This window comes from Dreissena polymorpha, chromosome 11 (genome assembly GCF_020536995.1).
Source record: "Dreissena polymorpha isolate Duluth1 chromosome 11, UMN_Dpol_1.0, whole genome shotgun sequence".
Classification (NCBI taxonomy): domain Eukaryota; kingdom Metazoa; phylum Mollusca; class Bivalvia; order Myida; family Dreissenidae; genus Dreissena; species Dreissena polymorpha.
The window spans coordinates 4992563-5005887 of NC_068365.1; the positions used below are offsets into that span (position 1 = coordinate 4992563).

Consider the following 13325-nt stretch of genomic DNA (forward strand, 5'->3'; position numbering starts at 1 on the left):
TCTTTTTATTAGGATCGAAATAAGTGTTCGTATGTCTTATGAATACATATCGTTGCAGGAATTTAAAATGATCCGTAAAACTAAATTTAGATTCACATCGTACATGCATAATATACATGCTGGCAAATTCGACTGTACAGACATTTTCGATTTCAGAATTAAAAATAAATATTGGCTTATTTCGAACTTTTCGACAAATGTTCTTCTTAACTTTTATTTTAATTTATATTGAAATATATGTATAATAAGTTTTATACATATTTTATATATATTCATAAATATTTGACAAAATCGTGCCGTCCCGCTTTAAGTGGTTCTTTTACAAGTTTGTTTGCACACTCAGCCACTAGTTAAGAGTGAGGAGTCTACTCCTTTATAAGGAAGATTTAAGGCTTGCTAGTCTATTCATACTGAGATGTTTTCATCTGAAACTAATTGATTTCTTAAAGTCTCTATAACGCTCAAAATCAACGAAAATTTCGTAAAGTATTTCGTAAAATAAAATTAAAACCTAAACAATCAGATTTTTGTAGATACAAAATGCTCGTTTTTTATTTATTTGTGGACACAAAAAGTTCTATGCTAATTTCCTGCGAATATATCTATTCATAGGACACACGATCACTAAAATGGCACCATGTTAAAACCATAATAAAAACGAGCATTTTGTATCCACAAACATATATTTTACAAGACCACATCTGGCAATACAATTTCGGCAATTGCCATAAGGGACAATTATATTTTAGCTTTATTTTACGAAATATTGTACGAAATTTTCGTTGATTTTGAGTAGTAATGTTACTTTAAACACACACTTAACTAAACAATGCCATCATTGTGACTTAATACTTGGTAAAAGTATTTTGAGTATTAAAACTCATCAACGGTTTAACAGTTTACTAGATGATTCAATGTTGACACTTATTCAACAATATGAAACAATCCCCGCAATATGTTTGGCAAAGTATTTGTTACTGACTGACTTTTTAGTAATAAACTACTGTGTATAAGAATAAATCAATATGCTTTTTATCTCCTATTCCATAAATGACCGCATATTACTTGAATAATGCTGCATACACAAGTGCTATCATTATTTTCCGATGCTTGTCAAACATCAATATAGGAAATTATTTCCAATTTACCTAGCGTGCAGATTCTATTGGGTTCAAATTATAGAAGTTATTTGGATTAAAATAGATTTACAATGTAACTGCAACGATTAGTATAATTATAACTTTGCGGTAATTAATTCTCATTCAAACACCACCCGAAACCTGATTTTTGTTAAATCTGAAGCAAATTAAAGATGATTAAAGATTAAAGGTTATTTTGCGATTCCTCATGCTGTTAACCTGAAACACATCATGGAGTTATTCTGCAGAAACAAACATGGAGTAATTCTGCAATAAATAATGAGGTTCCTCTGCAACCAAAGCAAATCATGATATATCGGCTTTCACAGGCAAAATTCGGAGGATATATAATTAGCGAATTTTAAGTTTGATATTTCCTATTTTTTCAACTGAATGTTTAATTTACTGAATCATGTATTTAGGTCTAAAGAATGTTAATGTTATGCGATTACATATCATAATGATTAATTTTCAATCTTCTCCTTTATCAGGTGAATTGCAACTAAGTGGAATGCGATTGCACTTGATTTAAAACACTATCAGTTCTATTACATACAATCCAGTCTCGCTCTGGGAAAACGGTGCTTAATGCATCCCTAAGTTAAGTGTCGTCCCTGATTAGGCAGTGCAGTCCACTTTTGTGCAATTTTTTGCTTATGGGAAGCCTCGAAAATCCATTAAAGGCGGAATCGTTCGTCCCAGATCAGCCTGTGCGCACTTAACATGCTATTCAAGGACGACACTTTACTCAATGCGTTAAGCCCTGTTTTCCGAGACCGAGGCTCATATCTACTCACACCACAGCCACAGAAGAACCTTCTGTACACGCGTTTTTCGATCATAGTATGTCGCGGTCTTACGAAGTGGTGTTATTTTAAGAGGAAATCAGGGTATGCCGATTATATCTAAGTCACGTGTTAAGCCCCACTGAAAACATTAATTCTAGTTGAACTGACGGCAGATATAGCAGGCGCTTCATTGTGTTATGAAACGCTTAATTATATAATGAAAGTTGTTAAAGAATTAATATAACTAAATGACTTAACCGTGGACTTAAGTAGTTTATAACAGCGAGATTATTACACCTGGACAATTCCTTTCTCGTACGTTAGTTCGGTAAGTTGATTGACTGTCATCTCTTACTTTCATTTGCGTACATATAAAAGTGTGTATCATATAAAATACTCGTTTGTTTATATCACGTGCGAGTGTATATGGCCAAACAATCGTTTACCTTTAGTTCTAAGAAATTGCTTTTGAATGATTTTAAAATCGAAATGTTTCTATACTACCTTCTATGTGTGTTGGATTGTGTCATTTGTTCGAGATGAACGTGAGCTAAAATCATATTAAATCCGTCGTGGCAGTAGACTGTTAGTGAACATTACAAAATGCTTGATAACAAATCGAATTAATAATGCAGGCACTCAAGTTGATTGTATTTTTAAATCGAAAGTGCAAAACATTTTAATATTGTTAAAAACTACAGTATCTTACGTTCAAACTAATTTCGCATGTGGTTTGAAAATAAACTTTTTTCGAATTGGACGTTTTTTTGTCATGTTTTATTCATGTTCTTTCTACAGCTTTATCGAACGATTGATTGATGTACATAAATATGCGTATGAGAGTTCAAGCTTGTTTCTTTTAAAAGGTCAAACAATAGAACCATTGAGAATCATAAGTCTTCATGAATGCTTTGAGCTTTTATGAGTACAACTGTACAGCGACCCGAAGGTTCATTAGAAGGGAGTGGGATTATTGCAACTATGAGAATGCTCGCTTGGTTTTGCGAAATTAGTTTTGATTTTATTTTCAACCAGGTTCATTGATACGACCAAGACTGTCTGTACCCGTATGACGATATACGTACACGTTCAGTGTTTCATAAACACAGGCCAGTTATGAACATGGAGGATAATAGTCTCTAAGGCTTTTGATTATTAAGGTATGTGTGTATATTTTTATATTGCGTTATGAGTGTGATAAGACATAATAGGTTGCAGATCGCTTATTTCGTTTTGTGAAGTTTAATGCGAGGTTATCAGAACTTAAACTTTGAACAAAACAAATTATTTATACGAAACAAAATATGAACACAAAGAATTACCCTTCGTAATGCCTTCGCTTATTGAATCACGGATTTTGTAATCAAATTTATGTTTACTCCCAGCTTTGAAAATGGCAGAAGGAGGCGTGGTATATACGCGGTCAGAGACTGGAAGCGATCATAGACACAGCGGCCTGTACAGCCGTCACTCTCGAGTAAGTCAGAGAATAATGTGGTATAGTTATAATTCTCAGGTAAGTCTTTGGCTGAGAGCGTTCTAAAACGCAGCAGCGTGTGTAGTTGTCACTTTCAGATAATTCAAGCATTCCCAGACGCAGCAGCGTATAAAATTGTCAATCTAAGGTCAGTAAAGACCAAAGAACGTTTTAAGATGCACTTATTCGTAAAGATGCTATTCTTAGGTAAGTAATAAACTGAGAGCGTTACCAGACGCAGCAGCTCGCATAGTTTTCACCTCTCTGATGAGTCGTGGACCGAGAGCGTTCCAAGGCGCATTGTCCTCTACAGTTGTCATTCCCAGGTGCATCAGCGGCCATGGCTGTCATTCCCAGGTAGGTCAACGACTGACTGCGTTTCCAGAAGCATCAGTGTGAATAGTTGTCATTATTAGGTAAGTCAAGGGCATTCCCAGACGCAGCAGCGTGTACTATTTCACTCTCATGTAGGTCAGGAGAGCCTTTCAACACACATCCGCCGGCTCATTTTTGTATTTAAAGATGTTTAATTTGAAAACGAAACAATGAGCATAATTAAAATAATTGAATGGAATGAAGTTAGCTAGTCCTTAAAGTTTCGATAAGAAACTTTAATAATATGAGTACATTCGTTATTATCCACACATTGTCATAAAAGAATTGGTACGTATCAGTCTCCTTATAATTTTATTCATACTCTATCCTCAGAAATTAGCCTCTAACAATAATATGATAATATCCCTACACTTTGAGAATGACTATCTGCAGTTATCTGTTTATTATGTTCTTGATGCATGTAAACACAATCTTTAACAAGTATCGTTTTATTGGAATTACTTTCCACAATCACCCGGAATGACATTTCAAACTCACAATGTGTGCAGCTTTATAAACTGGGTTTTCAAAACAAACGTCATATTATTAGTTTTGTTGGGTTTTGGAGCGACTATTTAATGAAATCTCAAACGTGGATCCCGAATTATTTGATAACATATATTTTGTCTTATCAATCTGATCTGAATCACGTTTAGTCTGTTTTAAGCTATAACTAAAGAATGCGCCTTTGTCTAAAATGAACCCACCTTTCAACATAGTGCATACATGCAATTTTCTTCATAAAAAGGATATAATAACGCCATATTTAGTTGGTATAATCAATGATTAAAAAAAAAATAAGACTCGGCACAAGAGCGAAAGATTACTTTTACAATTGCATTACCACAAATATATTACTGATTTTGTATAAAATGACAATATTTGTATTATTACTATCCATAACACCATGGTGCGTGTGTGTGTTTATAAACACTACTTGTAAATCTTAATGTTCAAACACGTACTTAAATACAATAAATGATAAACAAATATTACACAAATGATGCATGTATTTAATTGAACTTGTTCTATTTATGGTGCTATTTAATAATTCAACATACAGTTAAATCGTATATCAAGAGTCATACTTTTTAATTTAACAAACTTAACAGTTATCTGAATTATATTTCAACAAAACTTTCAAGATTATTATTTTAATGTGTTTGTAGTTTAAATCCAATACAATTTTAATCTATAACTGGCATTAACATCGTGTCATTTTGTTTTTAGAATTATGTGGAAAGTGTGTCCGTGGAGATCTGTACTATAATGACCCGGCTGGGATACGGCGAGGAGATCAGACGGTGGCGAGTTGAGAAATATAGGGGGTTGGATAGGCTGAGGAATAAACGATCGACTGATGTTATTTCAATCACAGCAGGTAGCAAGGCAGAGGGACTGACCGGCTATTTTGAAAGTGATAAGGACACTTTATATATACTGAAACATGTACTCTGTGTGGAAGCTGGTACCAATCTTGACACTATACCAGATGACATAGACGTATTTAGGATGGATACACGTGAATATCCAGGACACTGTATACTTTTACAAGAGAGACCAGCTACTATTCCTTCTGCACAAATTTACAATTCTCTTTGTCATAATGGATATGGAGAAGTTCTGTTAAGCAGTCGTTTATTTCAAGATTATATGTATATATGTCAAGATTTATATATGCCTCCATTACTTAGTCGTTATGCTGAACCAACCGGGCCGTCGAGACCTGTTGTAGGATTAGACATTATATATGATGACATTGTAGACGCAATACCCTGTCATTGCCCCAGCATCCTCCAACGATGGGCTGCCAGACCCCGACATTGGCCGTCACCAGTCATAGTTCAGAAAGTCGTTTCATTTGGAGCTTGTGTAACCCCGGTAGGACACAAGGGAAGTGATAACAAGCACATTGAATGGCGGATTTGTTTCAACATCGGGGAGACAGAGCTAGTGAACAATCTTAATGGAACACAAGCTAAAGTCTATGTTATTCTTAAAATGATCCTCAAAGATTTACTGAAACCAACTAAAAAAGAAATAACATCGTACGTGTTGAAAAACATAATATTATGGCAAGCTGAAAACACACAACCGACAGAGTTTTATGAACGTAGCTTACTTCACTGGCTGTATGACGGTCTGAGACAGCTTAGGACTGCAATTGACAAAAAACATCTTTGCTACTACATGATTCCAGAGAGAAATTTAATGGCAGCCTGTGGGTTGGAGGATGCGCTGCAGAGAAAATGGGTAGCAGATATCACGGACATGATGGACGAAGGCCCCAGGGTAATACTTAGATTAGAGAAGATACGGAAGGCCATTGTTGCGTCACCGGAGCCGATGTTGTGGTTTAGCCAGAAAAGGATGGAGGTGGAGATGCTGTATCTGGAGTTACAAAATAGACTTACGCAAATAACCAATGAGAATGGGGACTTAGATCTTGGATATTTGGCTTTGGAGTTTTATAGTTGCCTCAACGTGAGTGACGTGTTGGGACGAATTCGTCAGGAGGGCAATCCTGCAATTGGTCCGATAGATGTTTTAATACGACTGCTAATGTAATAATGCAATGAAAATACTTAAATTACATGTGTATCATAGCTGTAATAATTGTAATATGGTATCTTTAAAAAATGCATAAAGGGACACATCGACGGCTTATATTTAAAAAATATAACATCGTGTTTGCACTATTTATTAAATAGATGCTTAACTCATAGTTCTGATATTTTAAACTCTCATTAAAGTTCCTTTTTTTATATTAACGATTGCCCTGAACACTTTTGAAACGTGCGCGAGAACATGAGTAGTATAGAGTTTTTCTGACTATTTCGTGTTTATGTACTTAAAATATTGCACTTGACCTCTACACAAGTTTATTATTGGTTATTGTTCGAGTTACACGTAGGGCACATATGTTACATATACGTATTCATTTTGTTTGTACTAGACTTTTGTATCTACATTCGTTGTGTACATCATGTGCATATATTGCAAAACGAGATCAGTTAAATCTATCTTTGAAACACGATATAAAAATAATATGCATTATTCTATATCCAATAAATTCATCCAATCGGCATTCTTCATATGTACCACGTGACCGTCCAATATATTCCGGTATTGGATCCAAAAAGTCTGTACTTTTACCATATTGGACAGTTAATTACAAGTGCACTAAGCAATTGTTTTATAATGACAGAAGCCGTTACCGAGAAAAAGTATTCGAATGTACAATAATCGATTCACACAAGCGCTTGTCTTGAATATAGATGCAATTAAAGGATTTTAAAATGAAACAAAGAGTTGAATAAAGAGATATAGAATAAAAAGCTTATTAGACGTTTAAACTTTACAATACGTGATATATTTGGACTCGCACACAGTTTGAAGTCATATTGGACTCGCCTAACGGCTCGTCCAATATGACGTCAAACTGTATGTTTGTCCAAATATATCTCCCTATTTTACAGTGAAACGTCTAATAACCTATAAATATTAAAGGCTGTATCGTTGGGCTGGCTACAGATTTATGGTAAAGTATTTGCAAATTGAATGATGCAATTACTTTATTTGCTTAAAAGTATAAAGATCCACCCACCAAATTCAAAAAAGTCGTGGGTGAAACGCTTAGGAACATAAATTCAGATTGCCTAAGTATTCTTTAATGTGTAGCACAGCAGAATATGGTTGGCTGATCGTTATACCTAATTTCAAAACGAGTTTACGTGATCAGGTGAGCGGAATAAAATAGTATTGTTACGACGTATAAAAATGTTTACAAAAAAAAATATTAGTCTGGACATGTGATACATTTTCATGCAGATATGTGATATTAATTTAAAATAAATAACACTAAATAAAATATCATTAAACTAATCATAAATAAGCTCAGTTGAATTATCCTAAGAGATATTAAATTATTATAACCCTCTGATTATACTCCTTTTATTGACGTTTCGGCATAATGCCTTTATCAAAACAATGGAAATTATGTGTTAACTACATGTTTACGTCTTTTGACTGCACAATTTAAATAACAAAGAAAATGTTTTTAAACGTCAAATGACGTTGTACATGATGACGTCATAACTGACGTTATAGAAAATGGCGCCAAAAAAAAAAATTCGCCAAAAATGAAATGACTTTGAACACTTACATATTTTGTCTCAATCTTATGTCAAATGTGTGCTTTATATATTTAATAAATTGATATTTTACAATAAAATAATCATCATCATATTTAATTATAATTTACGTAAACTTGTTATCAAAAATTAAATAGGGTAAACTTATTTAATGAATTTAATTATTTCTATTCATGTCTACGTAAAATATCATAATTATATTTGATTAAATGTGTCGTGTTCTGAGAAAACTGGGCACATGCTAATCAGGGACGACACTTTCCGCTTTAATGGTATTTTAAGTTTCAAGGAAGTCTCTCCTTACCGAAAATCAAGTTTAGGCGGAAAGTGTCGTCCCTGATTAGCCTGTGCGGACTGCACAGGCTAATCTGGGACGACACCTTACGCACACGAATAAAGCCCAGCTTTCTCAGAACACGACACAAATAAACATATATTCTTGCTATTCTATCATAAACACATTATTGATAAGATAAATTGCATAAAGTACTATTATTTTTACATTCATTTATGTTGATGATTAATATAAAATGTTTTTTACATATATTTTACTAGATAGTTATCCGTAGCAGGACATCAAGTTGATTTTTTGTATTAAGTCCATTGGGTGATTGTGTTTCGAACTTCTTTATGAATTCCAATTCCTTAATAAGTCTGTAATAACGGGAACTGTCTCTTATTTGTGATAGCACTGATACACCCATCCTGTACTCTGTGGCCAGCACCATTGAAATGTTGTGAGATTGGTTTATCTCTTCGTAGCCGCACGTCAGCCTCGTGTTCCTTGGCACGTTCCTTTAACGATCTGCTTGTCTCTCCGACGTATACCATCTTTTGGCATTTGATACAAAATATATTGTACATAGTTATAAGTTATAAATGTAACAGTTCTGTTTTATTGCTTCATTTGGAATTTCGCTTTTTGGGTTGTTATGAAAACCTCTTTTCAACATTTTACAGACTATGCAATTAGTCTTGCATGATTTTGGTTTTTGTTGAAAACGCTTGTTTATTTCTTTATTTGTGTTTCCATGAACTAAAATGTCACCGATATTCCTATCTCGTCTGTATGCAACTATTGGTACCTCTGGGAATACATTTTTCATTCTGTCTGATTTATAGTTTGTCGGTATGCTTTCGAATTATTGAGTGGATATTTGGAAGGTTGTTGGAATAAGCTATAGCTAGTGGTACTCTCTTGTTGGCTGTTTTATTTGTTTCTTTCTTCTTAAGTAAGTCTTTACTATTTAAATTATCAACTCTGGATAATTCATGGTTTACAAATTTATTTGGATATCCTCTTTTCTGTAGTTTTTGTTTTAGTTCTTTTTTTCGATGTCGGTATTTGTTTACGTCAGAACATATTCTTATTAAACGTATTCCTAGTCCATAGGGTATTGCCTTCTTCACATTTGATGGATGGTCTGAGTCATATTGAACATACTGATGGTTTTGAGAATAAATCCGTTGTTATTTTATAATCTTCTAGTTGAATTTTTATGTCTAAGAAGTCTATCTGTTCTGTATTCCATCTTAATTCTACTTTGATGTTTTGATGTATTTTGTTAGCATAGTCGAAAAATTTCATGAGTTCGTCAATTCCATGTGTCCATAGTCCAAAACCATCATCTATGAAACGTTTATAAAATATTGGTTTTTTATTGTATTCAGATAATTGTTCATCCCATTTTCTCATGTAGCAACACGCATAATTTCTCCCAAGCTTCGATCCAATAGCTACACCCTCTTTTTGTCTGTATTCTTGTCCGCAAAATTCGATCACGTTATTTTCTAAAACAGTTTCAATCACTTCAATCACCGTTTCAGTGTTGATGGTCTGAATACATCGTTCATTTAAAGCTTGTTTGCATGCCTCCAGGCCCTCTTTCTTTGGAATCGATGGGTATAACTTGACAACATCAAAACAGTATAAGATAATTCCTTCTGGTAATGGTGTAGTTACTTCCTTCTCTATAGCATTTAAAATTGCTGTGGTGTCTCTTATGTAGCTTGGTGTTTCCATTACATAGGTTTCTAGCTCCTTTTCTGCTACCTCCGCCATTTTTTCATCAGTACTTGTTCCAATGCCATTTACAATTGTTCTATACGGGTTGCCTTTTTAATGTTTTTTTGGATTTCCTTTGAGTTTCCCTCTTGATGGATATATGGGTATCAAGTATTGTTGTAAGTTCTTTGATATAATGCCGTTTTAAAATAGTTTATTTGCTAGTTGCTTCACCTTTTTGTTTGTATTTTCGAGTCCATTTGCATTAGTTTTGGGCTTGGGGCGAAGCCCCTAGGTCATAGTACTCATACCAATTTTTAGACAAGCTAACTTGGCTGGCTGCCAAAACAATCACGAATGAATGAATTTGTGAAAGTCCGATTTACCACTTGGCGGTCATTCATGCGCAATCAAAGAAGACGGACCTATACAAACAAATAGGTCCCTGCAAAGAAGTTCTCAATAACCCGCATTGTAAATACAGAATATCACTATATAACATGACAGTGTTATAAAACGTGTACAAAATATTATTGAAGCAAAATTTCTAAGCATTGGGTACGACATAGTTTTTAATATTGTTTGCATATTCATGCGAGAATAAGTTCCTCACTTGACGGTCTAGGCCGAAAATATACGAGTGTCTACGGAGACAGTAAGAAGATTTTTTACTGATACATTTTTTTAAGGTATTAGCACTCTAATGAACTTCGTGCAATATCGCATTCTTTCGTACATATCCGTCACTCCGAACGCTGGACTGTGCGGAAAACTTAGAATATTCTATAAATACGCTATGAAATACTAAATAAAGGACCCGCTAAATACAATGACAACAAATATGGCCGACATTGTACCTGACAGATTGGGTCGTTTAAAGAAAAGCAATTTGCTATATTAAAAGAGAACAATTAATAAAAGTGTTCTTATTGTTCATATTAATGTGACTGGAGTTAATGATAAACGTCAACTAATGCATGGCAGTGTTGATATTTATGAAGAAAACGATTCTTGGAAATACAAATGTCAAACGATTGAAAATTTTGACCACTGTGAAGAATAATGTTTAGAACCCGTGTCATTTACATAATTTAATATTATTCTTGAGTAGTAAAAGGGGATAAAGTGGATTTGTGATTGTGTGATGACTGTAGCCATGTGAACGGGTTATCATACGGCAAAAACCCATCACGTAAAGAAGAGTCTTCAAATTTTCAAGAAAGGAATGCCTTGTTTTGCTATCAACACAAAGCTCGGAACAGGAAGATACATGGATTACAGTATGCAATATTTTTTTCAAGTATAACAGTTTCATTATTCATAATTGGAGTTCATGCGAGAATAAGTTCCTCACTGTACGGTCTCTAACTACCGTTTCGCGGAGTTTGTCAAAACAAGAGCAACTTGTTTGCCATTAATAATAGTTTTACTTTGAACTTTAATACATGTAAACAAATATTATTGAATCAAAATTGTTAAGCATTGGCTACGGCATAGTTTTTATTGCTTACATATTCATGCGAGAATAAGTTGCTCACTTGACGGTCTCTAACTACCGTTTCGCGGACTTTGTCAAAACAATAACAACTTGTTTGCCATTAACTTTGAACTATAATCTAAACCAATAAAAATAATTCAGTGGAACTTTAATTTTCCGTATTTTCTCTTGATTTTTACATGGTTTAAATTAACCTCAGCTTTAAATACAATGAATACAGTAGGGCACAGTCGACAGTGACAATTTTCGGATAAACTTCCTGGTTTTTGTCAAAGGTAAATTAAAATAAGTTTTTCATTTGATTTTCTCATTAAAAAAAATCAAAGTTGGTCTTAAAAGATGGAATTTCATGTTTAATGAATCTATTACACCAATCATGATGTTTGTATGAGCCGTTTTGGCGGTTATAACGACGATTTTAGACGCTGTTTATGTGTCTGTTTGCCAAGGTAGTTGTCAAAATCTTAAACACTTATCAATTTATCATTTGTTGTTGAACTTTTCTATAATGACAATATTAACATTTCGTTGAACAATTTACGGGCATATATTCCATTAGACGTATTCTACTTTCATTTTATGTACTTAAAATTATTGTTTTACATTTAACAGACTGTGAACTGAGCAAGGTTGTATTAAAAAGTAATATCAAATTTATGTTGCAAATCTTTGTGCAATTTCACAATGACAGGTTAGCGATGACAATTCCATGCGAAATGATAGCATTAATGCATATGTCAGGAATGTGTTTAATTACAATGTATATTTGATTATTTTTATCGGTACATATTTAAATGTTTCTATTCTTGTACAAATTTATAGTTTTGGATGTCAATATTAATGGTTGTGTTCATGATCAAGTTTAACATGAAAGCAATGATGATCTAAAATTCATTACAACAAATAAAGAAAGTAGAAAGAAAAAAATATCTTTCTCATAAAGCACGACCAACTACACAAATATGTTGTAATGCTTTTGAAACTTTATATTTTCAATGAATTGTCAGACATGACCAAGAGGTTGCAGCTTAAGAAAACTGATTAAATGTTCTCAGTCAATATGTGTCTGGACTATCGGAATATCGTTAAGATTGTATTGAGATGTAATACTTCAGAAGACCTTTGTTTTCATTGTCATATATTATTTTCAACTATAACACAATCATACATAAATATTTTGCTATTTTTTATTTATTCAGGGGCAGAACTAGTCAATATAAATTGCCGCCATAGAATCTTTTGATGATTTTTGCTTTGGCAGACTCTTGGCGTCAATAGTCCACTCTTTTTAATAGCGAAAGTTTTCCTTCTTTGTCTATATTGATGCGCAAGGAATTTGGTGCGCAACATTCAAGCCCCGATATCAGACAGTTAATATCAACGGATTGCAATAATATTTACATACCTGTGTAGATAATTCATTTCTCAATAATGTTCCGTAAGAATTATGTAATGAATCTTTCAATTTTGCACGCCTGACCAATTTAAATCAACACAATACTCACATTTTCCATTCCAATCGCCTCGCCGCTGTATACCGCAGGTAGATTTTAATCGATAACGCAGCCTATTACACTGTAATGCCTTCTTCTGATTGGTTGATATTTAAATATTTCATAACATGACGAGAGGTCAGTGATTGTATTGTGATTTAAGCAGAAGTTTAACTGAAACAAATTATGCCTTTTAACTTCAATTCGACGCTATTTGCGGTAAAAGTGGACTTCTTAACTAAAACTTTATGAGTTGGTTATGTTATTTTGCAATTTTAAGCATATTGATATAATAGCATTGTATTCATTTTTCGTTATGGTTTTTACAGACCGGAGTTTCAGCGTTCAGATTTATTCTGAACGCGAATTATTTCAGCTAGGGCAGAACCTACTACC

At 33.6% G+C, this 13325-nt stretch overlaps 2 protein-coding genes across 6 annotated transcripts in view; one reads left to right on the forward strand and one right to left on the reverse strand.

The window, feature by feature from the left end:
- The window catches only part of LOC127850131 (uncharacterized), a 108764-nt gene extending 101026 nt beyond the window's left edge, over positions 1–7738 (forward strand). The window contains exons 1-3 of one of the 5 annotated variants that reach the window (XM_052382928.1): positions 2941–3087; positions 3313–3404; positions 5010–7737. In XM_052382928.1, the coding sequence (XP_052238888.1) occupies positions 3321–3404; positions 5010–6347 (1422 nt within the window). In that variant the 5' untranslated portion in view covers positions 2941–3087; positions 3313–3320 and the 3' untranslated portion in view covers positions 6348–7737. Of the gene's footprint in view, positions 1–2940; positions 3088–3312; positions 3405–5009 lie in introns of those variants that run through there. The other 4 variants (XM_052382930.1, XM_052382926.1, XM_052382929.1 and 1 more) reach the window with 4 other exon arrangements.
- Positions 1–13325, reverse strand: part of LOC127851179 (melanoma-associated antigen E1-like) — a 116141-nt gene that overhangs the window by 92108 nt on the left and 10708 nt on the right. The gene's annotated exons all lie outside the window — the stretch shown is intronic.